Source organism: Carassius auratus, chromosome 8 (assembly GCF_003368295.1).
Source record: "Carassius auratus strain Wakin chromosome 8, ASM336829v1, whole genome shotgun sequence".
Lineage (NCBI taxonomy): Eukaryota > Metazoa > Chordata > Actinopteri > Cypriniformes > Cyprinidae > Carassius > Carassius auratus.
The window spans coordinates 15,878,651-15,897,793 of record NC_039250.1 but is presented as its reverse complement, the minus strand read 5'-3'; the positions used below and the strand labels follow the sequence as shown (position 1 = coordinate 15,897,793).

The 19,143-nt window shown below is 38.2% G+C and overlaps 1 protein-coding gene and 1 long non-coding RNA gene across 2 annotated transcripts; both read right to left on the bottom strand.

Moving 5' to 3' along the window:
• Window positions 1–145: 145 nt before the first annotated feature.
• On the bottom strand, window positions 146–2,925 carry LOC113107410 (uncharacterized). Its single transcript, XR_003292653.1, has 6 exons — window positions 2,670–2,925; window positions 2,349–2,379; window positions 2,113–2,251; window positions 1,963–2,013; window positions 630–772; window positions 146–223 (listed from the first exon to the last, which is right to left on the bottom strand). It is a non-coding gene; the product is annotated as an uncharacterized LOC113107410 (long non-coding RNA).
• Window positions 2,926–5,764: 2,839 nt separating this feature from the next.
• Window positions 5,765–18,401, bottom strand: LOC113107409 (uncharacterized). The gene is made up of 12 exons (XM_026269903.1): window positions 17,618–18,401; window positions 10,664–10,806; window positions 10,417–10,561; window positions 10,263–10,306; window positions 10,083–10,112; window positions 9,940–9,993; window positions 9,568–9,597; window positions 8,262–8,300; window positions 7,069–7,089; window positions 6,764–6,908; window positions 6,459–6,533; window positions 5,765–6,021 (listed from the first exon to the last, which is right to left on the bottom strand). The coding sequence occupies exons 2-12, from the start codon at window positions 10,715–10,717 to the stop codon at window positions 5,861–5,863; spliced, it is 798 nt and encodes a 265-aa protein (XP_026125688.1). The 5' UTR covers window positions 10,718–10,806; window positions 17,618–18,401; the 3' UTR covers window positions 5,765–5,860.
• Between the last annotated feature and the right edge of the window lie 742 nt (window positions 18,402–19,143).

The window sequence follows — 19,143 nt, the reverse complement described above, 5'->3', positions numbered from 1 at the left end:
ATCTTAAAATAACACAATCTATATTTTTAGTTTTAGGTTGAGTGTGACTTACGTTATGATGTCAGGGACTTCTTAAAATTGGTGAAATGTATTCTGAAAAAGGCATATTCATGTTTTTCATGAGCTTCTTCAGGTCACCTGTATTTCTAAGTCAGAATCTCCCTTCAGAAATGTTGAAATCTTGGAGCTTCACTTCTGTTCTGTAGAGTTTCTTTCTGTCCTCCTGAAATCATAGAACAATTTGTATTAATATCTGTTTATCATGAAATATCAAAACTCATGTGAACATGATTTCAACCGATTACACTCTCACTGTAAGTGACGTCATCGATTCAGTAAATCAGCCTTTTCCAATAACATACTGACAAATCACCAGCAAAACATTCAAAGTGCCATCAAAATATCTCATACACACACGAAGATTTGATTAAAAGCCCAGCGTTTCATCAACAAGAGCTCAATCTATATAGTTAGCCTACCTGAAAACTGCTAAGATGCTAACGGACTTTTTCGAAGAAACTAAACCGTTTCTATAAAATATATTTAATTGAAACATGTCAATAACACGCAAGAAACGTGTCAGGAACATTTGTATGTAATATTTGTGTGATTTTAGCGACTAAACTTACCCAAAACAGTGTAAACTGCAGCGAGAGACGGAGATTACTGCTTGCCAGTAATGGTTTTTGTGTTGATGCCCCGTTTCCATGGCAACTCTGCTCCCCGCTCGCGCAGGACTCAACGCGCACACAGCATTTACACAAACAAACATCTAGAGTTAAAACATTACATTTATAAAGTACATTCTCATTCAATAATCATTCAATAATTAATTTAAAAATCATTTTGTTTTAATCATCAACAAGAGCTCAATCTATATAACGTAGACTAACCATGTTCCGTACACTTTTCGCTATTCACCGCACGCCAGTGACCACTCCTCCGTTGTAAAAAGACATACAAGCATGCTTGTGTGCTCATTCTCCGGGGGAATACCTATTACACAGTCTACACTTTGATTGATGTCTTTAGGACCAATAGTTTTTGAGAAAACTGGGGAAAAGTACCACCTCCGCCAGTGTACGGAAGATGATAGGGGTTAACGGTGTTCCGTACAGGCTTATAATGATGTTCCGTACAGCTCTTATTACTTGATTTTATCGGCGAAAATGGACATTTAACTTATCAAAAGTGAGCTGTTATTTATTTTAACTGCAAGAAAACATAATTCCAATAAATATCAAAGATTATTACCTTTTTATTTGATCAAAATACAAGTTAATGGCTGCTTTAATAAAGGGCGCATGCGAGTTAGGCATGATTGTGTCGTGATATTAATTATGACATGTGAGTTAAGCATGAACTATGTGAAAGGTTAGAGAACATAATTTCCTTATCTTTCTGAAGATGCAGAAAACGAGAAGGGCACTGATTAATTAAAAAAAAAAGGTTAACCAATGTGAAAACTTCATAAAGTAAGAGATCTCTGCCGCCAGTCTCAGGTGAGGGTGACGCTAAGTGGTTATCGCCCGCAATCGATGCTTAAACACTCCCATTTCAAAGCATTTATTCAACAAAAAGTAATATATTTAACAATTTGTGATAACATAATATTCATTTAATACAGGCTGTAGTACTGTGAGAAACATAAGTGGAATAGAAATGTACATTTTCGCTGCTCTAGTTGTCTTCCTCCCAAGCTGAAGTTTTGAAGTAAATCTTCCCCACTGTCCATTTACAAGCGCGGTGGGCGCAACGAGCAAACTTACTCAAATATTACTGAAACAAACAGCGGATTGGTCTCTGTTTAGATCGGGAGTGAAAGAGAGAAACATAAGGATGACACAGATATATAGTTTATGTACGAACTGTAATTATTTATTCTGCAATCGGCGCTAAAACGTCACCTGTACGGAACATCGTTTTGTACGGAACATGGTTAGTCTACGTTAGTTAGCCTACCTAAAAACTGCTAAAATGATAACGGACTTTTCCGAAGACACTAAACCGTTTCTATAAAATAAATTTAATTGAAACATGTCAATAACAAGCAAGAAACGTGTCAGGAACATTTGTATATAATATTTGTGTGATTTTAGCGACTAAACTTACCCAAAACAGTGTAAACCGCAGCGAGAGACGGAGATTACTGCTTGCCAGTAACGGTTTTTGTGTTGACGCCCCGTTTCCATGGCAACTCTGCTCCCAGCTCGCACAGGACTCAACGCACACACAGCATTTACACAAACATCTAGAGTTAAAGCATTACATTTATAATGTACAGTCTCATTAAATAATAAATTTAAAAATCATTTTGTAGTTCAGAAGCAACAGCAACAATAGCTCACCATATTATTTCACCGGATTATTTCTGAAAGCCTGTAAAAGAGTGAAAAACACGGTGGAAAAGCAGTCAGGACTTCTCTTTAATAACCCGCTTTTACATTTTCCCTCCGAGAAACTTCTGAAAACGCATTAAGGCGTTAACATTAATGTTAAAAAAAATCAAAAAGTTAACGGTAACATTATTTGAAAATGAGCCAGACTCTTCAGCTGCCCATAGACTGTATAAAACACACCGTGTGCCTTAATAGTACTTTTTCAGTGTCACAGAATTAACAAAGTAGTATTTTTTGTCTAACTGAGCATAAGTGAAATCGTAACGTTACCTCAGAGCCACAGATGTCGCTGGGATTATCCTCTTCTCTCTCTCTGGGTGGCTAAAAGAGACGAATACTGGGCACGCGCACACAGAGAAGCGCGGCATCGGCCCAACTCAGGGCCGACGATTGATGAGCTGGAGAACAGAGCACTGACCAAATTATATCGGCCTCCGCCAGGCCGATGTTTTATAGATGTTTTAGGTATAGAGGCCGACGTTTCGATATTGGGCCGACGTCGGCCAGACGTACATGTGCTGTCTGGGATATATATATATATATATATATATATATATATATATATATATATATATATATATATATATATTGTCACGGGAGGAGCACAAGACAGACACAGTGGGCGTGGCGTCAGGCCTCGGAGAGGCTTTTATTAACAGAAATCATAAAACAAAGGGAATAAAAGTGGCCAAAGGGGGGAAAGTGTCCAAAATAACAGGGAATCTGGTGTCCTCGTCGTGCTGCGGGATTTGTGTAGGTCGGGCAGTGTTCTTCAAAGGAAGGGTCCAGGCAAGGGGCGGAGTCCGGCGGCCGCACGCGCTCCCCTCCTTGGTCCGGGGCGCGAGGGGCGGCGGCTTCCTCTAGCGGCCGCGTCTCTCTCGTTGGCCGCGGCGCTGGTAGGGGATGGACGGCCCGGCATCCTGGCCCGTCGGCCGTGTATACGGGTGCGGTTCCCATCCGGATCGCGGGTCCGGCAGCTCACGTTTTGGTGGCGCGGGAGTCCCTCAACGCACCCTTCCTGGACCCACGAGGACACCAGTGTGCATGCACGGGGAAGAGACCGGTCTCATGAGGAGAGGCGCGTTGGGCTTTTAAACAGCGGCGGTAATGAGGCTCCACTTCCTTCAGGTGTGCCCCATCACACGCCGCCAGCCCTGACTCGTCCAGCGCCCCTCCTCTCACACACCCACTCCAGTCGGGAGCCTGGTGAAGGGCGGCGATTTAGGACGGGGTGCCGGTGATAATCAGGGAGGAGGCAGCTGACTCGTCACATTCCCCCTCCCAAGCGACATCCCCGTCACCAGGGCGCCACCCACACGGGAGTGCTACCATCCTCAACCAGGCTCCTTACGGTCGGAGTGGGCGGGGATTCCTCTCCGGGCGGTCCTCCCTCTCGCAGCGCACCGGAACAGGGACAGAGAAACCGGGTTTTAGTGACAGCCTCAACCAACCACAGGGTAAAATGACCATAACAGAAAAGTCACTTACCCTTTTTGTGGCTGGGAGGCTGTCCCCAGTTTTCCTCCGTCCCAGTCCGGGTTCTCACGAACGTTTGCAAGCGAGAAGGAGTGACGTCACCAGATGGTTCCCAACTGCGCTGTCTAGGCTCCGCCTGCCCGCATTCTCCACCAGTGTCACGGGAGGAGCACAAGACAGACACAGTGGGCGTGGCGTCAGGCCTCGGAGAGGCTTTTATTAACAGAAATCATAAAACAAAGGGAATAAAAGTGGCCAAAGGGGGGAAAGTGTCCAAAATAACAGGGAATCTGGTGTCCTCGTCGTGCTGCGGGATCAGGCATAGCCAGGTTGGTATGGCCGTAAGCGCGACGAGGACACCAGATTCCCTGTTATTTTGGACACTTTCCCCCCTTTGGCCACTTTTATTCCCTTTGTTTTATGATTTCTGTTAATAAAAGCCTCTCCGAGGCCTGACGTCACCAGACGTTTCCCAACTGCGCTGTCTAGGCTCCGCCTGCCCGCATTCTCCACCAGTGTCACGGGAGGAGCACAAGACAGACACAGTGGGCGTGGCGTCAGGCCTCGGAGAGGCTTTTATTAACAGAAATCATAAAACAAAGGGAATAAAAGTGGCCAAAAGGGGGAAAGTGTCCAAAATAACAGGGAATCTGGTGTCCTCGTTGTGCTGCGGGATTTGTGTAGGTCGGGCAGTGTTCATCAAGGAAGGGTCCAGGCAAGGGGCGGAGTCCGGCGGCCGCACGCGCTCCCCTCCTTGGTCCGGGGCGCGAGGGGCGGCGGCTTCTCCTAGCGGCCGCGTCTCTCTCGTTGGCCGCGGCGCTGGTAGGGGATGGACGGCCCGGCATCCTGGCCCGTCGGCCGTGTATACGGGTGCGGTTCCCATCCGGACCGCGGGTCCGGCAGCTCACGTCTTGGTGGCGCGGGAGTCCCTCAACGCACCCTTCCTGGACCCACGAGGACACCAGTGTGCATGCACGGGGAAGAGACCGGTCTCCTGAGGAGAGGCGCGTTGGGCTTTTAAACAGCGGCGGTAATGAGGCTCCACTTCCTTCAGGTGTGCCCCATCACACGCCGCCAGCCCTGACTCGTCCAGCGCCCCTCCTCTCACACACCCACTCCAGTCGGGAGCCTGGTGAAGGGCGGCGATTTAGGACGGGGTGCCGGTGACAATCAGGGAGGAGGCAGCTGACTCGTCACAATATATATATATTAGTGATCGACCGATGTATCTGTTTACCGATATTTTTCCCGATATTTAAGCATTTTTCCATAATCGGGTATCGGTTTTGTAATATCGGATTCCCCGATTTACGGCGCCATCTTGTGGCCGTTTTGAGATTTCCGCCATTGCAGCCCGGGTGTCTGAGGAGATCAGTCAACAACAACTCAGTGCACAGGTAAATATATGTTCTACTTGGTTTGCTTTAATTAATCAACTTTATTTAACATAACAGACATGCACAAATGAGATCTGAGACATAAATTCCTGATATAGTTAATTTATGCAGCTTGTTTCTAAACAATTGAAACGAACTCATTGAGTCACCCCATACGGTAAGAAAATATATTTTTAAATATATTTTCAAATATATTTCAAAATATACAAAAAATGGCCAAAAAATATATTTCCTAAAATATATTTCAGAATATATTTACATAAATATATTTTCTACAAATACATTTTTGGCCATTTTTTTTATGTTTTTACATATATTTCAAAATCTATTTGAAAATATAAAAAAATGGCCAAAAAATATATTTCAGAATATATTTACATAAATATATATTCTACAAATACATTTTTGTCCATTTTTATATATATATATATATATATATATATATATATATATATATATATATATATATATATATATATATAGCCCTGCATATATTTCAATCCAAGAAAATACATTCACAATGTAACATTTGATTAAAATCTTTATTTTTTGTCTAAAATGTGAGCATATAACACCCCTGAATAAAAATCAAGTAAGGAACATGCTATAAATTAAAAAACAGCAGCAAAAAAACAATAACAAAATTAGCTCCTTTTTTTTTTCAAGCAGTCTCAGTTCCCCCAGCTTGGAATTCACTGCAATACCCAAAGCTCCTCTGGACACATTGGGAAACCTCTTCTTGACTGCCACTGTAAGAGACAAAAAAAATTACTGATATATTTTAGGGTTAGTTCATGCACCCAAAAATAAAAATTCTGTCATTACTCATGCTCATGTTGTTCTAACCCTGTTAAGACTCTCGTTCATTTTCTAAACATAACTGAAGATATTTTAATAACATTTGAGATTTCTGTCCCTCCATTGCTGCATATTTTGCCACTGCCTATGTTAATGACGGCCAGGTGTCCACTGGCGCAGAGCAGAACCAGCGTTTTCAATTAAATTCTATGGAGCAAGCAGTGAAGCGGCATAAATGAAACCACTAAATCAACCATGTTGTTACTGTCATGTGACTTACCAATGTCCGAAATTCATTCATATACAATGTACTTTTTTAACGGTTGTAAAGTAAATTCAAATACAAATCTACTCAAACATTTCAGACACACTGCAAGTCTTGATTTACCAAATATGGCTCCCATGGTTTCCTTGTCAAGGGCATGTCTTCTCTCTGCACTACCATCAGTTTTACTCTTTCCCCCTACAAAAGACAATACATGATACACAAACATTTGTATAGGGTACAGAGGGCATGCACAATTGTCTTCTGACCAGTTATAGATTTCCAAATATTTTTGTTCACCTCAACATTGAAAGTAAAGAAAAATAACTGGGTTTGAAAGATACTTGTATGGAAGATGTAGAATTAGCCTTTTTTTAGACTACTCAGATTAATATCTAAGAATTTGACTTGGCCTTGAAACTGTTTACCTTTCAAATTGCTGTGGATCAGAACTTCTAGTGGGAAGGCGGCCATTAAAAGAACACGCACCATTGAAGTGGCTGTTTGGGCCTGCAGGGCAGAAGTCCATTGATGCTTGAGGATTTTTATGCCCGTGCCATGTGCTAACTCCACCTGTGGTTGTGATCACATAAAAAGAGATTTATAATATACATTATTTTCAAATCAAATCTTTAAAACTTGTTTAAGTTTTTATTTAGCCATTTCACCCATTGCAGAAATGGAATAAAAAATCTGTATGTACAGACCTAAATCCTCAGCAAAAAGTACTTACATAATTAGCATCACTGGAACACTAAAAAAAAAAAAAAAAAAAAAAAAAAAAAAAACATTAAATCAAAATGAAAGTCAACAATGTTATTACAGACAGACTGTTGCTGGTAAACTCTAAAGGAACGGAGGAAGAGCTTACCTACAAACCTTTACATACTTTATTAAAGGAACACTCCACCGTTTTTTTCATATTAAACTATGTTATTCCCTTAACTAAGACGAGTTGATACACACCTCTCTCGTCTCAATCGCTCTGGCGCATGGAGACACTTTGATAGCACTTAACTTAGCCCAGTTCATTCATTAGGGACCAGACAGAGATGAAGTTAAAAGCAACCAAACACCTCCACGTTTCTCTATTTAAATACAGTTACACAAGTTACACGACCAAGTATGGTGACAAAAAATAAAACGTGGCACTTTTCTAAGCGGGTAAAAAGGATAAAGTAAAAAGTCACGTTGGTTCTAATGACAGAAGTGAGAGGGAGAGGGGGAGAAGATTTTCAGGAGTGATGATATTACTTGCGCCGAGTCTAACTGCTCCCAGTGCTATTCCGCCATACATTAGGGGTGCTCCGATCACGATTGGCCGATCGTTAATGCCCATCTCGTCAGTAAAGCCGGTTCTCTAATCAGCGGTTAATTCCATCAGGTGCGTGATTTCACATAGAGCAGCTGTTACTACACAGAGCCGTTATTAACTGAGAAGATGCGCCAAAAAACGCTGAAAATGTACGTGATTTGCTCATCTTCTCTATTAACAACGGCTGTGTAGTAACAGCTGCTCTATGTGAAATCAATAGTCACTCTGGTGTGCTAAAAAATTTAATATGAATTGGAATATAGGGTTGCCAATAATTATGGCTAACATGCATAGGAGAAAAACATTATATTCATCATGAGATTGCTCCCTACTTTCAATTGTTGTTCTTCAATGAATGGTAAGATGGAATTAACTGCTGATTAGAAAACCGGCTTTACTGACGAGATGGGCATTAACGATCGGCCGATCGTGATCGGAGCACCCCTACCATACATTATAGTTATCCTTTTTACCCGCTTAGAAAAGCGCCATGTTTTGTTTTGTGTCACCATACTTGGTCAAAAAACGGTGGAGTGTTCCTTTAAGAATTAACAAAGCAATGACTCGTAACTACACCATGTATTTTGGCAAGGCAAAAACAAAATACTTACTTTAGCAGACAGAGAAGCATTGGATGCAGCCTTCGGCACCTGTAAAGCAGAATACTCATTAAAAACAATACACAACACTGAGCCTCATAAAATCTATTTTACAAGTATCAAATATCACAATGTTGCACAACTATCAATACATTACTCCTTGTTAAGACTTGTGACTCATATTTTGATGGAGGTATATACGGGACGGGTATATAGATATGTATGTATATATATATATATATATATATATATATATATATTTGGTGTACGCAAGTGAATAGGTACAAAGTTTACATGTTCTGAAAAAGACAGAAAAAACTTAATTGTAAGTTTCCAGTAGTTCCAGTAAGACCCCAGTAGTTTAATAAATGTCTTCTGAAGCAATTTAGTGGATTTTGGGTGAGAACAGACCAAAGCATTCCTCCAAAATTACTCCATCTAGTGCTCTGTGCATGTGTTAAAGGGGTAGTTCACCCAAACATGAAATTTCTGTCAGTAATTACTCACCCTCATGTCGTTCCAAAGCCGTAAGACTTTCGCTCTTTGATCATCTTCTGAACACAAATTAAGATATTTTTGTTGAAATTCGAGAGCTTTCTGACCCCTCCATAGACATCATACATCATCATAACTACTTTCAAGGCCAAATAAATTGTTAAAATAGTCCATGTGACTCCACTGGTTTAACCTTAATGTTATGAAGCGACGAGAATATTTTTTGTGCATAAAAAAATAACAGCTTCAGAGACTGATACGGAAGAGAATAAATTGTAAGAACTGAATAAAGACTCTTTTTTTATTTTTTTTATTTTTTTGGAACAAAATTTATGCTCGAACCACTGGAGTCACATGGAATATTTTAACAATGTCTTTACTACTTGTCTGGGCCTTGAAAAGTGGTAATGATTTTTCTATCTATGTGGGGTCAGAAATCTCTAAGATTTCATCTAAAATATCTTAATTTGTGTTCCGAAGAAGAACTTAGGTCTTACGGGTTTGGAACAACATGAGGGTGAGAAATTAATGACAGAAATTTAATTTTTGGCTGAACTATCCCTTTAAACACTATGTTAATGACTATATATGCATATAGTCACCATATCTCCATCAGAACATATGCTGAGGAAAAAAGTCACACAAACATGAGTAAACACAAAGGTGAGTAAATTATGAGATATATCAATTTTAGGTGAACTATTGTTTATCTAGCACAGTCATGTTCAAATCACTAGGATGCTATGAATAATGTTTCTGACTTGACAAGTATATTTGAATGTAAAAAATAAAATAAAGACAATAGTTAAAATGCATAACTTACATCAAGGACATCTGCATTTGATTCCACAGGCTAAAAATGAATATGGTAAATGGATATGTTAGCAATAGTACTGGACAATTGTTTACAATATAAGTTTATCTACTGATCTAAAGATGTAACCGTGGCTCTTGTAGCAGGATAATTATACCACAAAATGCAGAGATTTAATATACATTATAGTAGTTTGCATGTAGCTGTGGTATGAAGTACAACTTGTTCTGTTGTAATTTCTTAATTATTTTATTTAATTTCTTGGTTTATTATAAATGTAAAAAATATCTATTAGAAAAGTCATTATTTCAATAGTTGTGCTTAGTATGTGACATAATAGCATGTGGCATAGACATTACATAAAAAGCAGCTAATACTTACTTTAGGAGTATGTGAGAGGGGAACATGAGATGGAGTCTTTGACATCATGAACATCTGCAACAGATTCCACAAGCTATTGTAAACTGCACCAACAACAATAATGATAATAACAAACAAATTATTTAATTAGATTTAAATCTTACGTCAGGGGCATCTGCATTTGATTTCATGGGCTGAAATAAGTAGGCAGAAATATTACTATAGAGCAAGCAAAAAACTCCAAAGGTCTTAAAAAGTTTTAAAAGGCAAGGAAATGTGGAGCATTGTCATTAGTAAAATAAATTAAGGCATAACTGTTACATCATGTAAACAATTATTCTAACCTCCTGTAGTAAGTGCTCTGTAGCCAGAAGGAGAGGTGGGATTTCTGTGAACGTAAAATTAAACATACATATACATAATGTTATAAATATATATAGTACAGAGTACTATCAAGTATTTCATTTTAAATATATATACTAATATTACAGTACTTACTTTTAAGTATTTCATTTTTCAGCCTCTCATTTTCTTTATTTAAATTCATGTTCTCTTCTCTCAGCTGATTTATCACACTCTGTAGATGTTCAATTTTTCTTTCATTCCACAACTTCAGATCATTTGGTAGGTCTGTGAGCTGTCCCTTAAACACACATCATTGACCGTAAACAAGTACATTTATATGTATTCATAAATATGTTATATATAACATATATAAATATATTCACATATGGGAAACACTAACCTTTTTCTTAGCTGCTGGTTCCTCTCTCACATCTGCGGCCTCTAGGAGTTTCATTGAAGGTTTACTCTTTCTCTTAAGAGTGTCTGGCTTGGGTAGCTGTTCTTCAAGCTCCTTAAGTGTTATTTGTAACGTTCTCTCCCTTTCTGTAGAGATAGAATAATGCAGATCAAGTCACAACACGGTCCTGATTATTTTAATATATATATATATTAGGTAACGTTTTTTTTTTCTTAATGACGTCATCATACTGCTTTTTTAATTAACTAAATCGTTGACATTTTATAATGTATTTGCACTTACATTAAAACATTTTAGGATTCTCTTAAATATATTATTTGACCTTTAAATTTAAATCTAATTATGTAGTTTTATTATATCATCAAGGCATTGCGCCATGCATACAGGGCGTGGCTGCGCGCGTTGACGGATGGATTTCAGACGATGCATTTTTTTTATTCTCTGAAAGACTACTTGGTAAGCATGTCACAATACATTCTATCTTTATTACACATGTTTAACTTTAACCCTTCGGGTTTTACGATTAATCCTCAATAATGTTGTTCTTAATTGCATCAATATGTCACATATGATTTACAGACACAATGAGCGAGCCTCTACACAGGATTTCGTATAAACGGTATCTAACTGATGCTGAAGAGGAAATTCCTCCAAGAACCATACGAAGATGGGCCCTTAAAAAAAGGTGTGTGGATAAAATTTCTCCCACTGCTAGGTCTATTAACACCAACCAAAACGCCATTACAATTTTCCTCAATCAGCCGTTCTGGCCGGGTGTACTTTTGTTTCTGATGCTTATGGTGCGAACAAGTTAGTCACCAATAATTCATAGTCGGTTCTTTTGATTCCTCAGAGCATAACGTGTACAGCCCATAAACTAAAAAAAGATAAAGGTGTACCCCGGCTCCTGTATTACCGGTAATCACGTGTTAGGCCCTGTCCCAAATGACACCCTAGCACTCGCGATCTTACTAGGAGTTTACACTTTCATGATTTATAGCGCGAGTATGTCCGATTTCTCTGCATGTTCTTGAATAATATAATGTTAGGTGTATAATAGTTGTGGTGTGAAATTTATTCTTAGAATGATTCTTAAAGCATATATATATTTTATATGTATCGCTATAGTTATCTTTTTATGAGTGACTCTTTTTAGTAATTAGGTTTTATGAATCAGTTGTAGAAGACTAACTGAATTCAAAAACAGAAACTATGATATTACTATCAAGCAAGTCATTATTAAAAATGTAATTATTAAAAAAAGTTACAGCTTGGCACTTTTTGCTATGTTTTGGAGGCATTAATGGCAGTAAACTTAGAATTTTTTTAAAGCAGTAAGCACTTACATTTTATTCATTACTGTATATGTTTTTTTCTTTTTCAGAATTAAGGTAGCAGAAGACCTTGAGAATGTTATCAAGGAATGTCATAAGGTATGGTTCTGGTAATTTTCACAGTTTACAATTGATACATCCCTTTAATTAATTAATTAATGCTAATTTACTCACCTTCATGTTGTTCTAAACCTGTAGTTTCCTTGTTCTGTTGAACACAAAATAAGATATTTTAAAGAATGTTGGTAACAAAACAGTTTCTGTTCTCTGTTGACTTGCACTGTATTTCTGTTTTATAGAATTTATACTATGCAAGTCAATGGGGTCCATTAACTGTTTGGTTACCTGCATTCTTCAAAATAGCTTACCGTATTTTGTGTTCAACAGGGAAGAAAATCTTACAGGTTTAGAACAACTTGAGGGTGAGTAAAGGATTACAGAACTTTCACTATCCTTTTTAATTAATTTCTCCTTTATAACAAGTAACATCTTATTTTTCTGTTTTCAAGACTTGTTATCTCTTCAAAGAGTATTAATGTGATGTTAACAGGACCCATAATTCTCGTTTTTTTTTTTGTTTGTTTTTTTAGCCATTCCCAGACACCATCCCAGAAGACATCCAGCTAACTACTCCTGATGAAGAGTGCCCTTCCAGTCCTGTTCAGATAGAGGATCCAGCGGATTCAGGTCAAACAAAAGAGCAAACCCAACTACTACTTCTGGCACTTAAGCTCAAACACAATTTGACCAATGACTGTCTTGAGGGTATTATGAGAATCCTAAATGTTGTTGGTGGTAATGATTCGGTATGCAGGACAAAATACTCCTTTTACAAAGCTTTCGATTATACCAAAGACATTATGAGAATCTGTTATGTGTGTGACCAGTGCAATGACATAATGTCAGCTGAACTGGACCATGTTCATTGTGTTCAATGCAACATTACTCATGACAAAGCAAGCAGGTTCACCAATAATTTTTTCATATACCTCTCCTTGGAAGATCAGATAAAAAATCTTTTGAAAATTCCAGGAATTGCAGACGAATTGGTAAAAAGGCAAAAAGAAACATCAACATCTCTCAGTGATATTTGTGATGGTTTTTTTGTATCAGAAAGCTTTAAGTGGTTCAGATACACCCCTTTCAACCCTTACCTTGACATTTAGCTGTGATGGTGTGCCAGTTTTTAAAAAGTCCCCTTGTAGTATTTGGCCTCTCTTATGTACCATTAATGAGTTGCCGTTGAAAATGAGACAGGATAATGTACTCCTTTGTGGACTGTGGTTTGGGGATAAGAAGCCTCATATGAGAACATTCTTAAATCCTTTTGTAGAGGAATGTGTAAAACTAGAGGACAGTGGTTTCACTTGGGAAAATGACAAAGGTGTTTCTATCAATACAAAAGTAATCCCTCTAGTTCTGATGAGTGACTCAGTTGCCAGACCTTTAATACAGAATGTCAAACAGTTCAATGGTGAATATGGCTGCTCCTATTGCCTTCACAAAGGAAAATGTATTGAAAAGGGCAGAGGATCTACTCGTGTATATCCTTTTCAGAAAGACCTCCAGCTTCGCAATCAGGAACAGACAAATGAATTTGTAGAAGCTGCGTTAGAGTCTGGACAGCCTGTTATGGGTGTCAAAGGACCGAGTGCATTGTGTCGGCTTCCCAGTTTTGATGTAATTGAAGGGTCTGTGCCAGACTACATGCATTCAGTACTTCTGGGTGTTGCAAGAACTGTTACAGGGCTGTGGTTAAACAGTGAAAACCATGAAAAGCACTGGTATATAGGTAGGTCTACAAAACTGATAGACGAGTTGCTTTTAAAGATTAAACCACCATGTAATGTACCTCGTGTGCCAAGGTCAGTCACATTGAGGAAATTCTGGAAAGCCCACGAGTGGTACATGTGGCTCTTTTATTATAGCTTGCCTGTACTAAAAGGTGTCTTGCCAGAACCACTACTGAATCACTGGTCCAAACTAGTGAAGGGTGTATCACTTCTGTTGAGTGAAAATATAAACAGAGACCAGATTACTGAGTCTGAGGCACTTTTAACAGATTTTGTGAAGGACATGGAGGTATACTATGGGGAAGCCAATATGTCTTATAATGTCCATCTTTGCCTCCATTTACCAAGAAGTGTAGTTAACTGGGGGCCTTTGTGGGCTCACTCTGCCTTTGTATTTGAGTCTTATAATGCTAAACTACTTGACATGATCAAAAGCACTCAAGGGGTTGCACTGCAGATTGTCAAAACCTTTTGGTTACAAAAGGCTTTACCTTTTTATGGTCAGACTATCCTAAAACATGCCTCAAATGAATGCAAGGAGATCTTTGAAACTCTAACAAGACCAAAACAGCTGAAACATGTAACTCGCACATGTGATGTCACTGCACTCGATCGTCCTAAAGTGCGATTACTTAGGAGAGATGACTGTATGGCACTGAGTCGTTATGGGGTACAAAAAGGCAGGGTAAAGTACTTTCAACGAATCATTACAAATGGCGAGGTGGTTCACTCAGAAGATTACAGCCGTGTATCTAAACGCAATTCCTTCACTGTTGTGTTGAATGACGAAGCTCAAAACATTTTTAGGATTAAAAGATTCTTGATTTGCCAAAATGAAAATGAGGAGAGGTGTTATGCCATTGGCAGATTCTATGAACAAGCAAAGCATAGTCTCTGTGCCTCAAATCCAAGTTACTTTGAACCAGTGTCAAAACTTCTTGGACATCTTACAGCTATTCCTGCTTCAGCTATCAAATGCAAATGTCTGATCATTCACACTGAAAAACTCAAAGTTGATTACATTTTTAGAAATATTAATCAGTCTGAATTCCTTAAATGAGACGTCAAATGAAACTAAGAGTGGCCTAAGTTGTTTTATTCAATTTGATCTTTAGTGTCAGTGTACAAAGATTTTGGTACATTACTACATTACTAAAGCAATGCAAAATTTTATACAATGTGGTATATTTTTGCAAAGTGATTTTGAAGCAATTTGTGTAAATAATTGTAACTTTTTCAGTTTATTTTGTTATGCTTATGTTTATAACAATAACAGGTCTTCATTATCATTGAAAAAAACATGTAATTGATTATTTTATATTTAATGGCAAGAAATCAAATTTACATTAGCAGTATTATATATTGTGCATTGTTTTTGCTGTTTATTTTAAACAAAAAATTATACTGTGATTTTAATACTGTGTGTGTTACCATTAATGTGTGTTATATTCTATCACTTAATGAATTCATGTCAACAAATTAAAGTGTACATAGCAGTTTTGTATTTTGTGCATCGTGCTAGTTCTGGTTCCTTTTCAAAACAAAACAACTCATACAGTGCACCTACTGCCACTTAATGCCTTATCATCAAATGTCCTCATGTATATTCTGCCAGTTAGTCAAAGTCAACCGTACTACATTAGTAGTGAGGTATTGTGCAATGTGACAAGCAAATAAATAAACTTGACTTATCTAATTCTTTTCTAAACATTTGGCTCTTGTTTCATTTGTAGCCAATTATTTGTTTATGTTGTACATACTAATCAGGCCTATTCTGTTACTTTACTGTAAACTATTTTAGAAAGCCAAAAAAAAAAAAAAAATCCATGATTTAAAAATCCCATTTTAAATAATGGATACTTTTGCTCTCCATCCACATTCTACTGTAAGGTTGAAAATGTATTTTCTTGACCCTGAAATACATTTTTAAATATATTTTGGTAAATGAAAGCTGAAATTAAATATATTTTCGATTTCAAAAATATATTTTATTGAACTTCATAGTTACAACATATATTTAGCATATATTTAAAATATATTTTGGCCAAAATAAATGTATTTTTTTTACCGTATGGGACGTAGTGTAATTCATCATGTCCTGCCCCAATAAAGACGTATCTTTACATGAATTAAATAAAACAGACATGAATGAGTGCATGTTGAAAATAAAAGCGTTGAATTTAATTCTCTATCTGTTGTATTTGCTCACCATTAGTCTAGAAGAGAAAGTTTGTTCATATTGCTTAGCAACTGACGGATGATCTGGAGGCTTAAGCACGGCGACTGAATGAGACTTTTGACAAGATTATCTTGTTTAAACACCCTAGATTATATTATCATTTACTACATAACAATTATTTCGCTAATACACATATAAATATAGCCTACCGCTTTGTGGAAATTAATTATTATCTCCATGCGCGATCGCGGTTGATTAAGTTATAGTCAAACAGCACTTTGTCAGTTGGCATTTCATGATTTAACGTTAGATTAAATTTAGATCATAAAATGCCAACTGACAAGTGCTGTTTAACTTTATATAGTCTCGGGAAAAAAAGTTCGTTCATATTGCTCAGCACCTGACTGGGTTGATGATCAGGAAGCCTCAAGCACGGCCACTGAATGAAACTTTTGACAAGATTATCTTGTTTAAACACCCTAGATTATATTATCATTTACTACATAACAATTATTTCGCTAATACACATATAGGCTACATATACCGCTTTGTGGAAATTAATTAATTATTATCTCCATGCGCGATCGCGGTTGATTAAATTATAGTCAAACAGCACTTTGTCAGTTGGCATTTCATGATCTAACGTTAGATTGAATCTAGATCATAAAATGCCAACTGACAAGTGCTGTTTAACTTTATATAGTCTCGGGAAAAAAAGTTTATATTTAGTTTATATTTATAGTTCATATTTCTCAGCACCTGACTGGGTTGATGATCAGGAAGCCTCAAGCACGGCCACTGCATGCCATTTTTGAAGGAAGCAGGCTTACAGGGCAGAATGCTGAAAGACTCTGTTTTCTACACTAAATCCTAGTTCTGCTTAGCTGGGAGTAAATGGCTATGCACTCCTAAATAGCCCTCCCGCCCCCACCAATATGTTAGAATCATTTTTGTGCTTTATTTTTTTACCTGTTTTTATTTTTTTACCTCATCAAAGCTTTTATTTTAAAACAAAGACACTTAGTAACAGTGCGCTTAAATTTTTTGGACTCAGACCCCCCTATTTATTTGTGTATAAATATAATGTTTTTTTTTTTTTTTGTATGCAAGGGGGGAGTGATTGTTATAAATAAAATGTTTTTTTCAGCTCATTTGTGTTGTAATAATTGTCAGAAACAGAAGTATAACAGTAAATAAATATCGGTTCTGCATATCGGTTATCGGGTACATAAACATACAAATAATGGGTATCGGTTATAAAAAACCAATATCGGTCGATCACTAATATATATATATATAAATTAGGTGTCTTTTAATATGCTTAATTTGTTAAACATACATTTGCTAATCTGTATTTGTAATGTTTTACATCTCAATATACTTTGAATTCTGGATTTTACCTTTGTCTCTTACTTTAAAATTTATTTTATAAGTAAGATAATTGTTTATTCAGTTAAATTATAAAGATTATAATGGAAATATATTATACAAAGATACAGCGAATAGACGTTGCCATATTCATTCATATAAATTTTAACCAAAATCTTGATTTTGGAAACACATTCATTAACTTGTTAGTCTTAAAGTATCCAGTGCATGCATATACAGTAACTTGAATTTCTCTACTTACACGGGAGCGAAACACTCAATCAGAGGTCTGTATTTGCCCCGCCCGATAGCCGAGACATGTCACGTGCATGTGCAGTAGCCGGATCTGGCGGACTTTTTTCCCCTTCATTTTGAATTTCAACAGCTGACGTCAGGTTGAAGGTATGTACAATTCTGTAATATAAAAAGTCAATTAATTGAGTCTGACAGGGGTGGACGATATAGTGGTAGATATGATTAAACGGGTAAAAATATGTGAACCAGTAAAGATAGAGATTTTGTACTATATTCTCCATCGCGGTTAACGAGCTCACGTCTGTCCAGGTGGTATCAAAAACGTAACTTTTTTTTTTCTTTTTTTTTTTACCAGTTTTTAAGCATTGCAGTTTGAAAACAACTGATATATGTGCGCGCTATCTCGATTTCTGTATTTAAAGCCGCATATCCTCTGCCACTTGAGCTCCTGAGCAATTTTGCAGCTTTATTGGCATTAAATACACACTTAACTTTACATGAGTCATAATGCCTGTCTTTGAAAGTATCTTCATAAACACAATATTTTACTTAAGTGAATGTGAACAATTGCTGAGAAAAAAAAGCATGCGTTAACAGTATATTGGTTCCGGTCTTAAAGGGGAAGTTACCTAGTATTGCTCCTCTCTGTCGTTCAGATCAAACAGCAGTAAGAGAAAATCTTTCATTGCTCTTGACTACATCACTTTGTTATCAAGTATATATATATATATTGTCACGGGAGGAGCACAAGACAGACACAGTGGGCGTGGCGTCAGGCCTCGGAGAGGCTTTTATTAACAGAAATCATAAAACAAAGGGAATAAAAGTGGCCAAAGGGGGAAAGTGTCCAAAATAACAGGGAATCTGGTGTCCTCGTCGTGCTGCGGGATTTGTGTAGGTCGGGCAGTGTTCATCAAGGAAGGGTCCAGGTAAGGGGCGGAGTCCGGCGGCCGCACGCGCTCCCCTCCTTGGTCCGGGGCGCGAGGGGCGGCGGCTTCTCCTAGCGGCCGCGTCTCTCTCGTTGGCCGCGGCGCTGGTAGGGGATGGACGGCCCGGCATCCTGGCCCGTCGGCCGTGTATACGGGTGCGGTTCCCATCCGGATCGCGGGTCCGGCAGCTCACGTCTTGGTGGCGCGGGAGTCCCTCAACGCACCCTTCCTGGACCCACGAGGACACCAGTGTGCATGCACGGGGAAGAGACCGGTCTCTTGAGGAGAGGCGCGTTGGGCTTTTAAACAGCGGCGGTAATGAGGCTCCACTTCCTTCAGGTGTGCCCCATCACACGCCGCCAGCCCTGACTCGTCCAGCGCCCCTCCTCTCACACACCCACTCCAGTCGGGAGCCTGGTGAAGGGCGGCGATTTAGGACGGGGTGCCGGTGACAATCAGGGAGGAGGCAGCTGACTCGTCACAATATATATATATATATATATATATATATATATATATATATATATATATGTATAATAAAATCCATAATAAAAATAACTATTGTTATTGTGATACAAATACTCATACTGTGATATAATATTTA

Coding starts and splice junctions, on each gene's coding strand:
- LOC113107409 (XM_026269903.1), bottom strand. CDS start 10,717: ATGAAACTCCTAGAGGCCGCAGATGTGAGAGAGGAACCAGCAGCTAAG. Junction 9,994..10,082: donor CAAATGCAGATGCCCCTGAC/GTAAGATTTAAA, acceptor AATCTGTTGCAG/ATGTTCATGATGTCAAAGAC. Junction 8,301..9,567: donor CAAATGCAGATGTCCTTGAT/GTAAGTTATGCA, acceptor TCTGCTTTACAG/GTGCCGAAGGCTGCATCCAA.